We start from the raw sequence: 16,514 nt of genomic DNA, 5'->3' as shown, positions 1-16,514 counted from the left end.
TGTGCGCCTTTTTCTGGATTTTCCACTTCTGAAATTGGCCTTTGTCGCCACAATGACTTCCAAATTCCACGAGCGTGACATCTCCCCAATTTCTATGTACACATTGAAATCAAACTAGATAATAGTGATACATTTGGAGATGAGTGAAATGTTCACATAAATAAACAAAACAAAAATACAAAAATACAATTACACAAAATGTGTGGGTGGAATAAATGGAAATGTTAAACTCCTAGTCAATCAATTAGTACTCAACAAGCTAGTCACTCATGCTACGCAGCCTCCACAAGAGGTCAGTGTAATCCCAATATCTATAGTTCTGCTTTCTCATCTTGGATTGGATCAAACATTTGTAGGCAGTGAAGAGGCTGTCTTGAGGAAGCCATGATGGTATGCACATTTTGTGTGAAAGAACAAATGTACAATTAAGCAAATTCATCTACACACAGCTTTGGGGCCCTTGGTGCAGGGCCCCCGGGGACGTCAGTCCTGTGTGCTGGTTGGTAAACCAGGCATGGATGGCCCCAGACAAATTGGACCAGGTTTGCCATAGAATCCTATAGATCCTTATCTTACATGAGCAGCTTACGCAGAGAGTGATTGTCCAAGGGGGCTCACCTGCTAGAGCGTGTACCACAAAGGCTTAGCCCTTTGCGCGGCCGACCCGGGTTTGAATCCGACCCCTGTCCTTTGCCACATATCATCCACTCTGTCCCCACCTTACCTGTCTGCCTGCTGTCCTATCCAATAAAAGGCAAAAATGACCCCCCCCCCCCCCACACACACACACACACACACACACACACACACACACACACACACACACACACACACACACACACACACACACACACACACACACACACAAACACACACACACACACACACACACACACTCACTCACTCACTCACTCACACAAAGACGACTGTCCAAGTTGTGTACATTATTGGGTTTCCTGTCTATGGTTGTTTACCAACCCATGCCATGCTAGCTTGTCGGGAAGGGGGCTCAACAACGCTCCAAAGTTAGGCAAGATTTTGACGAGGGAAAAGTTTTCACTCACCAAAATCTTGCCTTCCTTGGACCTCTCAACATATCTGAATGGGAATGGGTTTTACGGCACCCACAAGTCTTTACTACTTTACTACAACTTTACAGACATGCTAACCTTATGCTAATCCCATGCAGTTTTTTTGAGAGAAAAAGTCAAATAAAATGCATGCAGTAGAGACTAAATGCTATTTTCGACTATTCTATTTGAATATGTCTGCTTACTGGGGTCCCTAAACAGTCTTGGAATTGCATACATTTGGTAGGACTGGAAAGCTGAGAGTCAATGAGCACATTTGAGCACAGGTCGCACTTGAAAATGAGATCTAGGTCTCAAGGTGATTCACCTGTATAAATAAAGGTTAAATAAAATAAAAATAAAATTTATTGTCATGTGTGATGATGATGGTAGTCACCATAGTAGCCATTTCACAGAGTGAGTGAGACCATTTCTGAAACTTGACCTCACTGTATAAAATGACCTATTGTGACCTCTAGGATAATCACAGCCTCATGAAACTTTACAACCACAAACTAGAGACATAGGGCATGCAGGTTGATGTACAGTATGGCATTGGCTTTCCTATGGTTATTGTATAAATATTATGAATAAATAATTTTATTCTATAAATTATATAACGAATTTATGGAGAGAAAAACATGGTCATGTCTTGTTCTACTTGGGTAGGGGTATTTCAAAAACTAAAGCCCTTTTTGAGGATTTGGGCCTGTACGAATTGTTCCACACACCCCCAACACATGCACGCACGCACACACTCACGTGTGCGCGCACGCACGCACACACGCACATGCACACGCACACACACACACACACACACACCTTTGAAATCAAAATTCCCTCCGTCATTGCGTTACTTACAATGAAAGTGTCATGCGTTGCGTTGCAAACCAAAGCATGTATTGTTTTATGAAACAATACAGTCTGTCATGAAACATTCAATCGGTGGCAATGAAAATGTATGTTGCAATAATGTAATCAACAATCAATCATAGTTATCAGTTTCATGTCATTTGAACAATGGGATCCTATCCTTGCATAGAACTTCACATGCTTTGGAGCATCATAAACGTATTCTGGATTCAGTCTGAATAGGTGTAGAGGCTTTCGAAGGAGGAATATGCATAACTTCTTCATACTGAATGAGTAAATGCCTGTAAAGGCTACTCAATTAAACTCTGTATGTGTAGCCTATATGTATTACTTTTCTTCCATGTATTACAGTAGCCTAAAGCATTTTTCTCCAATACATTACAGAATTTGTGGCGTTGGCGTGTTGGTCAACTCAACAGTGAAATTTAATGTAACAATGTAATGATGAAGTAATTATTGGTTAATTAGTCATTAGTGATTAAAAAAAAGGAGTAAACAAGCAAAAATGAGAAATTATGGGCATCATTTATTTCCATTGTCCATTCAACATGGCAATGCAAAAAGGACCACTGCAAAGCTACGTTTGATTGAATTTAGGATCTATTGGTGTTAGCTAATACACTGCTGTCTTGTTTACAGGAGAACAACATCTACAACTGTTAATAAATAACATGAGTATTACAATAAATATTACAATATAAATACCTTCATTTAGAATATTAACAATCTTTTATTACACATTTACAATCTCATTTTGCCTATCGTGAAACAAAAGGAATATGCACAATTGGCTGATGCAAACGCAATAAAATAGCACAGTCTAACCTGATGGCAAGTCCATCTAGAGAAGAAGGATGTGAATTTCAAAGAGTGTGTATGTGTTTGATGACCACAACCCTAATGATCCTAATGATCTCAAACAGTGACCAAAAACATTTCTTGCATTATATCAGAGGTTCACAAACTTCTTCAACCCAGGAGCCATGGACTCCCAACAAACAGGCCCACGGCCTGATGTACAGTAGGCCCTCATCCGCAGTTTAAGAAGCTAGATATGATAGAAATCCACTCATCCTTGTGTAGGAGTAAAATTGGACATTCTTTCCATTCAAGATTCACTACAATTTCCATAATTAATAAATATAGATCCCAATACGAGGGATCCGCCGAGGCCGAGCAGCATTTTAGTAAACGAACCGCGTTTCCGGGGGGAAACGGCAATGGGACCCTATGGAGCCAGCTCTGAGTGCTCACTCTAGCCCCAGCTGTGTGGTGTACATTTTAAAAACTGCGACAGTTCACACAACTTTACCACGACACGCATTATATTACACATCAAACGCTTGAGTTACTTCTGCTCTCACTCAGAATGTCCAAATATAAGCGATGTCATGTATCGTTTTGAAGATATGAACGTTTGTTTGGCGCACACCCACACGCCGCAGAGTCCACCCGGAAGTCGGGTTTGCCGTCGTCGTGACGTCACGCGGATTCCTCGTATACGTTATCCATTACGATTTTCAGAAGTACATCGTCATAACTGTCAATATCCATCCGAACCAACTCCCAAATAATCTCCGTAAAGTAAATAAATAAATGTCCATGTTTGACGCCATTATTTCCTGCGAACAAAAGAAAATTATTTAAGATAAGGAGACTGAATATTATTTTTCTCCATCTGTACAAGAATGATGCAGTGAAACAAATCCACATGCCACCAGCGGAGAGTGTCTGTACAGGATTGAGGCGGGCTCTGGCCGGGAACCTGGTGTCACCTTCAGACCCAGGAATCGAGCGGTGGAGGTTTGCTGTCCACCAGGCCTACCGCGGGCCTACCAGCTCGGATAAAGTGTTTTCTTTCAGTAAAAGCCTGGGGTCCAAAACAAAAAAATGCAAACAGCTGCTGTTAGAACATTTGCACAAACCCTGACAGCTGTGATGAACACGAATCACTTCACTTGAGCAAGCAATCTTATAGCAAAACTTGTCAGCAGCCACCAGTTACAGAGTATGGTGCAGGTTGAATTTTTTAATGAATTTACTTTTTGGGCTCATGTTTAATATGAAAATACCCCCCCCCCCCCCCAAGGCAGAAATATGGAGAAAAAGCTGGCATCCTAAATGGATGTTGTCCACCTGTGACATCACTTGTTGCTGGATCTGCTGCTTGGCCCAGCTGGCCTGACATCACAGGTGGCAGTTCCATTTCAGGCACGTGTGGCCCAGCTAGCTGCTTTGCAGAAACAAGTCTAGATGCAGCTATGTGTGTGCGCTCCTTTCTAGCGCCCGTCGCTCACCAGCGCTAATTTCTACCGCGCCTCGTTGGTTTGCCCTCGAGGTCTCGCCCGCTTAACTGGCATGCGCTTCGCGTATGCGCAGTTGGGCAATTGTCCGCGGAGCCGCCGGCCGCCTGGTTATAGTAGTGAGATATGGTCTCGCACCTGCACCATGCTCTTTAAGTATAACTAGACTGTATTCACAGGGGAAAGTTTACTCTCATGAAGCTTGTTTTTTATATCAAGCGCAACCAATATTTCACAGTGATCAAGAGTGTATAGAGAGGCAAAGTGACCGCCTACTTCCTGCTTCAGCACTGTACCAGAGATTTTCATCCGCCATTTATTTTCCCATCCACATTTGGTAAAATGCGTGTAAAAATAGTTTTACTGGTTCAAACCAAACGGTACAGATATATTTAGAAACAGGAGAGATCGCATAACATTTCACTGGGACCAAAACGTTAAAAATGCGGGTTTAAAGAAAATGTTTTTTCGATGTTTTTTTTTAGTTTTGGTCCGAGTGAAATGTTCTATGGTCTCTCCCGATTATAGTGTTAGCTGAACCGTTTGGGTCGATGAAGTACAACTATTTTACAAGCATTTTACGAAATGTCTATGGGAAAATAAATGGCGGATGAAAATCTCTGGTACAGTGCTGAAGCAGGAAGTGACGTGTCCACTTTGCCTCTCTATTCAGTGCATCCAATTAGAAGATTACCTGGAGAGTCTCTCTCTCCACCATGGGCCCTTTTCCATCTCCTACTCTATCACTCTGCTCTAAGGTGGAGTATACATCTGTGAGGGGAAAATGATAATAAAGAAAATATTAGTAACAGACAATAATGGCAAAGGTGTATCAAAGAGTGTTAGGAATAGAGAGAAAGAACAAAAAAGGAAAAAAGCTCAAAAGCAAATACTGCAACAAATGATCCAAAGAAAGCCCGTGAAACATCTAACAATTTGTTCTGAGCCACGCACTTGACATGATAACTAGTATCCTCTATAAAGCATCATAATATATATATATATATATATATATATATATATATATATATATATATAGCACGTAATGCCGCTTTCAGGCAACAAAACACATTTTCCAAAAGATGTTTTTGCCCTCAAATTCATTCATACTTCAAAAAGAGCTATTTTTGTTCAAGATTAGGGGTGCCCCGAAGGAACCGTTCTCCATTATAAGGTGGCCTATAGAGAGAAACCCTGTGTTAGTGGCTCACTTGGGGTATCACAGTCTGGGACGCTGGAGGTTGCTCTTAACGCTGGAAGTAGATGCCCTTTTAAAATAATGTTCAAAAATGAAATGTGACTGGTGGAGCGTGAGTCGGTCATGCCCCTGGCTAGAGTCTATTCAGGCTGTCTGTGCACTGATTACCTTGGCAGCACATCAGTGCTTTAGGGCTATGTTTCACAGGAATATGAGGTGGGACTCCAAAATGTCCATTTCTAAATTTGTTTCCCACATGACCAAAAAAAATCTGCGTATGTTTTAATGGGCTTGTTCACTGTGTGCTACAGGATAGGTTTCTCGTTCATCTGATGGGCGTACATAACCTCTTGGGAAAACGCACGATGCGGTGGTTTGCTGACCTTGGTTTTTCTCCATGAGAGGCAGTGTGATGTCATCGTTGCATCCTTGCTTCACACTCTTGGATTTCTTAGTCGCTCCCGTAGTCGTGGGCTTTGAGAGGGGAAAGGAAATACACACGACTGTATGACAGCGAGAATACAATTATGTTCATAATAGTCTTTATTTTGGATGTGACATATGAGATCATGAACGGGCCCTAATTTGAGAGTGGTGGCGCATGACTTCAACGCACGGGCGCTGACGCATTTGGAGGTGGGGCCAAGTCCATTGTCCTAATTTAACGGAGCGAATTCTGGGTTAATTACCGGAATTATTCAGAGGTGTGTTTTGGGCAGAACATGTCATCTCTCATTCCCTTTAAGTGCGGCTGCGAAATGCGAGAGTGAAATCAGCATGTTTGTGTCACTTACAGTAGGCTACATGTAATAGCCTAAAAGTTTGGAGTCTGAATACTGCTTATTTCTACTCAGTATATCAACACACATTGATGTATTGATAATAATATCATTGCATTACCTCTAAGCCTCTATCCCCATAAACTCTGCTTTCTGCACACACAGAGAGAACAACAGCACCACGGAGAGCACTGTGCTCTGTGCATACATTATTGGCTTGGACAGTTCAAATGTCCACATTTATTCGAAAAACATAGTTTGAAACAGTCCCTAAATCCATATAAAAAATTTTAGCAAACAAAAAAAATCAATGGTAAACACGATTTGCCGATGTGCCTATTAGTTACAGGTCTCTCCTGTGTGCCCCTTTCAGCACCACGGACAGCGCAAAATAAATAAATGATTAATCTTGGTGTGTGTGTGTGTGTGTGTGTGTGTGTGTGTGTGTGTGAGAGAGAGAGAGAGAGAGAGAGAGGGGGACACACATGCCACAGCAAAAAACCAGAATGCACATCTGAACAGACCCCATTAAACTCCTCTGCAATGTCCAATTCTCCACCGATTTCTGTCAATCTACTTCTCCCCTATCCACAAAGTCCCGACCAACATTTCCCCGTGCCAAGCATGCTTCCAGCACCACCTGTCAATCAAAGGCTACGAGCCAAATGGTCTAAAAAGGCAAGCGCTTTCCAAAGCCTGGAAATATCGATGCGTCAGCAATGTGCTCCAACACACCTCCTTTTAAGACGGACACACCCCCGGGCGCACAGACGGTGGCCAAAGCCAATTGCTATTTTGCTGGCTTGGGCACGCGGCGTTAAATTAACAAGTGCAGGGGTGTAAGGTACCAATGACACTTGCATTTGCGTTTTGCCAAGCCCTGCGCCAGGTGTAAGATATATGAGTTTAGAGTCATTGGTCCCGATCACACCTGGCGTTGACGTGCATCTCGTATCCAGATTGTGTGTGATGATTTGGCTGCATCAAATTACACAGATGACAATGAAATAATATCACTTTTCTTAACACATTGACTGCCAGCCGTTTTTTGTTGTTGCTGTAGGTAGCTTTTGCCAAGCCGTTTTTTTGAGGATTCTGGCTCATTTTACAAGAGCCGAGGATTCTTTTCTGCTTGGAGTTTGTCAACACAAAGTTCACAAAAGTACTAATAGAATGTGTGCTTTCTCTGTCTAAAAGAGTTAGTTTGTAGAGTTAGTAGTTATGTAGATATTAGCCGTTGAGTACAGCATGGTTTTAGCGTGTGAGACAGGAAGCTGAGATAATCGCAGTTTTGTGAAATTCAATCAAACACGCAGAACAGTCACTTTAACCATTTATTTTTGGCATCAGTGAGAGATCAGACATCCAAACAATATAGTTCCGAACGCCCTCTCCTTCAACTCCTCCCTCCGTGGGCGTGTCTAGTGGCTTTCAGCCTGCGTTTGTCACAAGTGAGTGCTCTGCTGCTGGAAGCCTGGCAGGGAGTTTGAGCAGCCTGCCTCCCTGGCAGCGAGTGTGGATACTGTAGGTCTCACTCGTCTCTTGGGTTTGAGAGCCCCGATGAAGCCCCGTGCGACTCTAGGCTTTATGCTGCCCACCATGGACAGTAGCCACACAGTCCATTTCAGGAAACCCCCACCCCCCACTACAGTATGAGAATGAGGCTCGTTCGTTTCTGACTGTAAAATCGCCAAGCCATTTCCTTGATTTCCTTCCTTGGAGGAAGCAGCCGCGGGAGGCGGCTGCTTTTGGTTGACTTTATATCTGTCGGGAGAGGACCGTCGCCACCTAGCTGGTCGGTAAAATAGATTATACACATTCAATACTTCCAATATCTCCATAGGAGACGCGGGGGGCATTGATCCACGTTGCACCGTCAAAAAAAAATATATATTTTTTTTGACGACTCAACTCGTCGGTGGCAGTGAACAGCTGGATTGTGTTTGACGACTCAACTCGTTGTTGGCAATTAACGTGTTAATAAAACACAGATTCCCTTCTATTGCTTTTCCCTACTCTGACAAGTTACATTTCCATCTGAACTGGGCATATGTTGATGCCAGGTGCACACTGCAAAAAAAAATTAATAATTAAGTAATACATTCTTAAAGGAACACTCCGCCCATTTTCAACCAGCTTTGTATCATTAGAACATCAGTAGTATATCAGAAAACTGTAAACTGTTTTGAAGTCTGTCATTTAATTTGACAGTTATTGAGTGTTAAAGTGTGGACCAGTGACATCACTGGTCCACACTAACTCAAATTAATAACTCATTAACTCAAATCAACTCTCAATAACTGTCAAACTATTCATCATTCATCTAGTTTGACAGTTATTGAGAGTTGATTTGAGTTAATGAGTTATTAATTTGAGTTAGTGTGGACCAGTGATGTCACTGGTCCACACTTTAACACTCAATAACTCTCAAATTAAATGACAGACTTCAAAACTGTTTACAGTTTTCTGATATACTACTGATGTTCTAATGATACAAAGCTGGTTGAAAATGGGCGGAGTGTTCCTTTAATTTTCTTATCCCATTTTTATCCCCCATTAGTGCCTTTTCTTTTTCTTTTTTTTAATCCTGGTTGCTGCTCCACCCTCTGCCGATTTGGGGAGAGCCGAAACTGGCTCCATGCTTCTTCCGAGACATGGGCAGTAACCAACCGCTTCTTTTCACCTGACAGGGGAAGCTTCACCAGTAGGACATAGCACGTGGGAGGATCACGCTATTCCAACGAGTTCCCCTCCCTCCGAACAGGCGCCCCCCGAATGACCAGAGGAGGAACCACTTCAGCGACCAGGATATTGCATGTTTTGGTGAGAGGTTCCTATATGAAGGAAACCCCCAGGGGGCACGGGGGGAGAACATGCAACCTCCACACAGAAAGGCCCTTTTGACGACCCCACCCGGGCGGTGGGCACTCGAGGACATGCGGACGACGGGCACGCACTCCTTCAGCGCTCACAGCGTCCCAGGTGGGAATCGAACCCAGGACCTTCTAGCTGTGAGGCGACAGCTCTACCACTGAGCCACCGTGGCCCCCTCATTCTTAATTTTCTTAAAACAAACGGGAAAAAAATGCCAATGATGGGGTTAGATCATTTCACTTGTTTCATTGTCTTCTTAGTAGTGCAGTGATCTGCCTGATTCTGACTTGTTTCAAGATACTGACGCACATTTCCAGAAAATTCACGAAACAAATGAAACTGCATTAGACACAGATGGACACAAGGTATCTTACCCCATATTGGCAGATTTTTTTCTCTCGTTTTAAGAAAAATGATTTGAATGTTAATTATAAGATCATTAAATGAACTCGATTATGAAGGCAAAACAAACAATGAGTTGCGGCACTCACTATGTTTGCTGATCTGTAAATGTGTATGTTTTTGTGTGTGTTGAATGGTCAGGAAATGTGAGTAAACAGTGAGAACAGGAAACAGGAATAAGAGAATAACCTTGAAGTGGCTCTTGTTCCAGCCTGCCTTGTAAAGATGGGTTCTCAGGTCCTTGTAGCCCCACACCGTCTGAAGCACATGGGCAGCGGCCTTGGTCTCACGTGCTGATTGGCTGACAAGACACACATTAGACACTGCAGTAAGTGTCTCATGTGCTGATTGGCTGACAAGACACACATTAGACACTGCAGTAAGTGTAAAATAGTAGAGCACCATGTTGAATAAAATAGAATAATTCTGTGATTACCGGTACCCTGAGATTGACAGGAGTATATACAAAATATATATAGTCTCTGAGACTTTAACTACATTTGTTTTGGCTTTTAAATGATAGTTTAATGTGGTGGTTCTCAAATAGGGGTCCGGGGACCCCCAGGGGTCCTTGAGGGGGTTCAAGGGGGTCCCCAGCAAAAAGGGAGGTAATTTATTTTAGCTATAATTCCATTCATAATTAACACAATGACTATTTTGGTCATGGGTGTTATACACTTTCGGTAATAAAACATGTAAAAGCATCAATCTTATTATCAAATGGCGGTCCGTGGTTAATTTTCGGTCAGTTTACGGGTCCTTCATGTGAAAACATTTGAGAACCAATCAATCTATACATACATATATTTGCTCCAGGTTTTTCTTCGTGCATTCTCTTCGGAATATATTCTATTATTCTACTGTTTTGTGTGGAAGGGTAAGGGTTATGTTTAAGTTGGAAGACTATTATAAACTCTACCTCGTCTTGTTGATGGCTACCAGCTTCTGAATGGCGTGACCCAGTATGAGAGCACGGGCGTTCTCTGGGCTGTCTGTGATCATCTCATGGATGGTGTTCAAGATGGACACCACCGTGTCGCCCTCCAGGTTCTTGGCCGGCCGCTGCTGCCCACACGGGAGATTACTGACTAGGTCCCGCATAGCATAGCTACCTGTAACGAGAGGGAGGCAACATCGCAAATTCAATGTGCGCATGCATGCGTGCGTGTGTGTGTGTGTGTGTGTGTGTGTGTGTGTGTGCGCGTGTGTGTGTGTGAGGCAAATTCCATTCATTTCATTTGCATTGCTTTATTGATGTGACTTAGGACCATGATTACATGGTATGGAGCACAAACAAGACATACAATAACAACAACAAAACAATAGCGCAGCTTGGCTAAAGCACAACACATATAACAAAGGCAGGACATTGTTCAAAAAGACACTAGTTTACACATGACTTTTGGCTTCAAAAAGACACCTAGTTTACAAATGACTTTTGGCTTCAAAAAGACACCTAGTTTACAAATGACTTTTGGCTTATCTGATGAGATCAGTTTCAACAGATGGCCGATTTAAGTAATACTTAGGCAAGAACCTTTCTCGATAATTCAATATGCTTATATTCAAACAAAACATGATACTCGTCTCTACAAAGGTTGCAGATCCTCAACCTTCTATCCAGTCCTTTATATCTTCCAGTGACCTTGGGGACTCTGGTGTTATTCACCCTGAAGTGCAGACTTCAGATTTAATTGGGGACGGCTTGTCCAATTGGGGGACAAAAGATGTGTCCCCAGTTTGGAAAAAGCAGATGAGGTTCGAGTTAGGTTAAGGAAGGTTAGAGTTAGGTTAAGGTTTGGGTTAGGTTAAGGAAGGTTAGGGTTAGGTTAAGGTTTGGGTTAGGGTTAGGTTAAGGTTAGGGTTAGGTTAAGGTTTAGGTAAGGGGAGAAGAAGAAGAGTTACAAGTCCAATTACCTATCAAGTCTTTATTCCGTCGGTCGATGGCCAGGTTACGGAGAGCGATAGCCACGGCTCGCACCACTTTGTCGCCATCTGAGCGCAGCAGCTCCACCAGAATAGGAAGGCCTTTCTCCTTCCTGACGGTGGCCCGGATGTAGCTCGACCACTAGGGGGCACAAACACAAAAGCACAACAGCTAACTGATGTTTCACTTAGGTGATTGGTAGGGGTGTGGGGAAAAAACGATACACCATAGTATCGCGATATTTTGCCTGATGATATTGTATCGATATCTGGACGCCAAGTATCGATATTAAAAAATAATAATACTAATAAAAAATTGCAGGCCATGCCAGGCCACCGGGCATCTGCCCGAAGCGCCCGATGGTGCAGTCCGCGCCTGCAGTGGCGTATTGAGTCCAGAGAAGCGTAGCCTACATGTGGGGCAAAAACAAAAACAAAACAAAAAAAAACACTGCATGTTTTACTTCCGGTGAGGTCAAGGAAAAGGTAGGAAAAGGAGTTAGGAGTGACAATATATCGAAATATCGCAATATTCAATAGATCGCAATACGAGCATATCGCAATATCGCAATACTATCGTATCGTGACTCAAGTATCGTTTTAGTATCGTATCGTGGGCATCTGGTGATTCCCACCCCTAGTGATTGGACCCTCACTTTGCAGAAACGGCAAACAAGAACAGGAACACACGCACACACACGCACACACCTACACACACACACACACACACACACACACACACACACACACACACACACACACACACACACACACACACACACACACACACACACACACACACACATGTGTCGCACACACACACACCTACACACACACACACACACACACACACACACACACACAGACACACACAGCTGTTGGTCTGCACTCACAGCCCAGTGGCCTGCGGCGAGGTTCTGCAGCGCTCCAGCAGCAGCCTCCAGGGTGTTCTGGTTCTGAGTGCGAGTGAGGAGAGACAGGTAGAGCCGCACCACCTCGGGCTGGTACAGCAGATCCAGGCCTTCAGACACAGCAGACACAGGCAGGAGACAGTCAGGTCAGGTCAGGGGCACGTCTCACTAAACCTCAAGCTGTGGCAAAAGCCCAGGCATCACCATCAATAACTGATGATGACTGACAATTCGGGATGTCACAATATATCGTCCCACGATATATCGCCATATCAAAACGTGACAATATGTTGAGATGAAATCTCATATGGCGAGAAAAAGAAGCCGAACATGGTGGCACTGATCTGCATCTGATTGCATGCTCGCTCTCCTTTTCATTGCTTTGTTTGAACAGACGAGGGACGTTACAGTCACGGAGGGATGAAAATGATGAAAATGACTCAAATGAGCGTGGAGGATGCCCCCTCAACTTACAAATCGATCGCAAAAAAATATTGTTAAAATATCGTATGGTATCGTTATCGTGAACCCAATACCGTGTATCGTATCGTATCGTGAACTGAGTGTATCGTGACACCCCTACAAGACAATATATTGTTATTTGATTAGTGTGATGAATCATTAGATAGGTCACCCAACCATTATGGCACACTATCAATGGTATTTTTTGAAGTAACATAAACATCAAACAAAAATGGATCCAAAATAGGAACGTGTTGCCAATTTGACAGCTCAGTCAACAACACACATCTGTTGAGTGATTTCACAGTGTGTATTTCACAGTGTGCGTGTGTGTGTGTGTGTGTGTGTGTGTGTGTGTGTGTGTGTGTGTGTATACGGTGCTGCTCAGTTTGTCAGCGGACACCTCCTGCAGTTGTGTGCAGTCAGCCAGCGGAGGTGCTGCTGGACCGCTCACAAGCAATATCATCCTGTCGACCTGGGCTGTAACATGCTTGTCATTGTGATTGATATTGTGTGAAGCGTGGGAGGCATGCAGGGCTCAGCTCTGATCTCTGTTCTGACGCCAGCTTGATTCACAGCTAGCGCAGACCGCAGAGTCCAATGGTGTCTCTTGGCGACATTTTCTGTCACGTTGCTCACACACACTGTACACATGTTTTCAGATTGTTCTTTTTGGCATATTACCTTTCTTAGATGAGAAAGGCAGGGGGAGAGAGGGCGCGGACGACATGCAGCTAAGGGCCACAGGTCGGATTTGAACCCGCGGCGGCCACGGGAAGGACTCAGCCTTTATGGTACGCGCTCTACCAGGGGTGCACTGTGATTTGCACAATATGACCCATGTACATTGGTATACAGAACGTACTGTTGATATGAGATACAGCATGGCCTACCTATCTTTAAATATTGTTGACATTATTAAGATGAAGAATGCAGCTGTCATAAGCAATTGAAACATATGCACAGGGGTGCCACGGCAATCTGGGAACTCAGAGCAGGGCCGGTTCCAGAACAAGATGACTAGGGATGCATCCTAGATAGGAAGGGGTGCACATGCACGGGCCGACCCGGGTGGCCTGAAAAATTAGACATGTTATTTTACTAAAAATAATGCATTTTACCTTTTTTTTTTTTTTTTTTTTTTTTTTTTAACCACTCTTTTCAACTGAGCATGCAGACAATCAAAATAAGGGTGCAATGCGTGCTTTTGCACCCCTGTAAAACCGGGCCTGACCCAGAGTCTATTATTATTTAAAAAATAGACTCTGGGACAGAGCTACCTTTTTCCCCGGCTTCCTGTACAGCGCGCCTCTCCTGCCACCGTCACTTCCTTTTCCGTGTCCGTTTCTAATAACGTTAACGCAAAAACACTCTGCATAGAAGACGTCAACTCATAGTCATCTTGCAACAACAGTGGAAAATGACTGGAGCTGTAGTTGTTGTGACTAATAGTATCGGCAAAGTCGCAGCGCAAGTTGCAATTCAGACTGTAAACAGTGGAGCACGGACGCGGGAAAGGAAGTGACGGTGGCAGGAGAGGCGCGCTGTACAGGAAGCCGGGGGAAAAGGTAGGTCTGTCCCAGAGTAAAACATAGACTCTGGGTTCCCAGATTGCCATGTGCATATGTTTCAATTGCTTATGACAGTCATTAAGCTGCATTCTTCATCGTAATAATGTAAACAATATTTAAAGATAGGTAGGCCATGCTGTATCTCATATCAACAGTAGGTTCTGTATATCAATGTACATGGATCATATTGTGCAAATCACAGCGCCAGTTCATATGATCAGAGGCAACGTCGCTGCTGTCGATGTTATCAGTCTGTCACTTGGTGGGTCACTCAGCTTCAGTATTGTAACTCTCCTCTCAAGAGATGCAGCCAGGCACTGATCTTCTGCTTTGCATTTAAATGGTTTCTCTTTCAGCCTTTGCCAGAAGCACACATACAAACCAAAATAGCATCACACCGATAACTGATTGTAGTACGGTAATATATAATTGAACCTTTGTAAGAAGTTCTCCATAATCTAGCTACTTTGTATCTACGTATTCGTCGCCACCGACGCCCCTTTCTCAAATGTTAAGAACTAAATAGGCCTTTTGCAACACTAAATAAAGGTATATAGTGCATAGTGAAGGCATAGTGCAGTGCAGTTTTATGTGAAACCATCACAAAAAAATACAAATATTATATACCTTTCATTGGTTCTGTACGTTTTGGTAAATCCAATGTACCGTATTTTCTGTCCAAAAATCCATTTTTCCAACCTGTACATTGAAATTATAAACAGAAGCATGAACACACACACGCACACGCGCGCACGTGCATATTGACACATAACATGCACACAAACACTAGTTTTTAATTTAACAATAGTCAACAAAAGCACAATATTATCCACTGATGCCATAGAGTAATGAGCAGACTGACCTTGACTGAACCACTCCTCTGATGAATAAGAAAGAAAGAAAGAAAGAAAGAAAGAAAGAAAGAAAGAAAGAAAGAAAGAAAGAAAGAAAGAAAGAAAGAAAGAAAGAAAGAAAGAAAGAAAGAAAGAAAGAAAGAAAGAACAGTAGTCTATGTCAGTGATTACATTGTTTAGGCTCGGAGTGACATTCTTAATTAGGTGAAACATTAACATTGATCAAAAGCCACAAAAGATTCAACCAAAAACTCCAACTGATCGCCTCTAACTCTAACTTCATTAATTAACTTCATTAATTAACTTCATTAGTTTCCCTATTAAGTTGTTCCTTCCAGCACAGAGCTTTGACAACTGCTGCTGCCCTAGTAATTATGTTTCCTGTAATTCAAACCGTACAGTATATAGCTTACTCATCGACTTTTACACCAGATAACTGCTGTATCTTCATGTACTATGTGCCTATTTTTGAACCTGGCACCCCCAGATGAAGGTCTCCCTCTAGCTCTGCACAGCAAACTAACCCCAGCTCCCCCAGATGAAGGTCTCCATTTAGCTGTGCAGAGCAAACTAACCCCAGCTCCTGCATGCTGAGGTTTTTGACATTCACTGGAGGCGAGGCATACACACAAGGGACGGGAAATGTAAGATCCAAGCCGGAGAGCGGAGACCAAGACAAGACAAGCTCAAAACAAACCAGGCAAAGCACATCTGAAATGCTTTCTTGCGCGCCGGTGTGACAGGACTTTTGTATGTAGTGCCGTCAAGTACAACACATTCTCACTCCCAACTCGTCAATTAACACCGTTCGGTCAAGAGCCCTTAACTGTGTTCCTCCTGTGTTCCAGGAGAGAAAGGCAGCCCCCTCTTGAGAGCAGCACTGCAGGATGTAGGGGGGGGGGGGGCTCTGTCCACAGGTTGGGATTAGGCATAGGATAGGTGGTCTTAGGGTTAGGCATAGGGTAGGTGGTCTTAGGGTTAGGCATAGGGTAGGTGGTCTTAGGGTTAGGCATAGGATAGGTGGTCTTAGGGTTAGGCATAGGGTAGGTGGTCTTAGGGTTAGGCATAGGATAGGTGGTCTTAGGGTTAGGCATAGGGTAGGTGGTCTTAGGGTTAGGCATAGGGTAGGTGGTCTTAGGGTTAGGCATAGGGTAGGTGGTCTTAGGGTCATAGGCATAGGATAGGTGGTCTTAGGGTTAGGCATAGGGTAGGTGGTCTTAGGGTTAGGCATAGGGTAGGTGGTCTTAGGGTCATAGGCATAGGATAGGTGGTCTTAGGGTTAGGCATAGGG

The 16,514-nt window shown here is 43.4% G+C and overlaps 1 protein-coding gene across 1 annotated transcript in view; it reads right to left on the bottom strand.

The window, feature by feature from the left end:
- Positions 1-3,720: 3,720 nt before the first annotated feature.
- The window catches only part of LOC310795371 (splicing regulator ARVCF-like), a gene marked incomplete at both ends in the record, with an annotated part of 33,329 nt that continues 20,535 nt past the window's right edge, over positions 3,721-16,514 (bottom strand). The window contains 9 exons of the mRNA XM_083657404.1: positions 3,721-3,813; positions 4,941-5,017; positions 5,828-5,918; positions 9,689-9,800; positions 10,419-10,611; positions 11,417-11,567; positions 12,319-12,446; positions 14,997-15,068; positions 15,232-15,249. Of these exons, the coding sequence (XP_083513530.1) occupies positions 3,721-3,813; positions 4,941-5,017; positions 5,828-5,918; positions 9,689-9,800; positions 10,419-10,611; positions 11,417-11,567; positions 12,319-12,446; positions 14,997-15,068; positions 15,232-15,249 (935 nt within the window). The remainder of the gene's footprint in view (positions 3,814-4,940; positions 5,018-5,827; positions 5,919-9,688; positions 9,801-10,418; positions 10,612-11,416; positions 11,568-12,318; positions 12,447-14,996; positions 15,069-15,231; positions 15,250-16,514) is intronic.

This window comes from Poromitra crassiceps (genome assembly GCF_964638095.1).
Source record: "Poromitra crassiceps genome assembly, chromosome: 21".
Lineage (NCBI taxonomy): Eukaryota > Metazoa > Chordata > Actinopteri > Beryciformes > Melamphaidae > Poromitra > Poromitra crassiceps.
The sequence above is the reverse complement of the archived record's forward strand: the minus strand, read 5'-3'. Positions and strand labels throughout refer to the sequence as shown.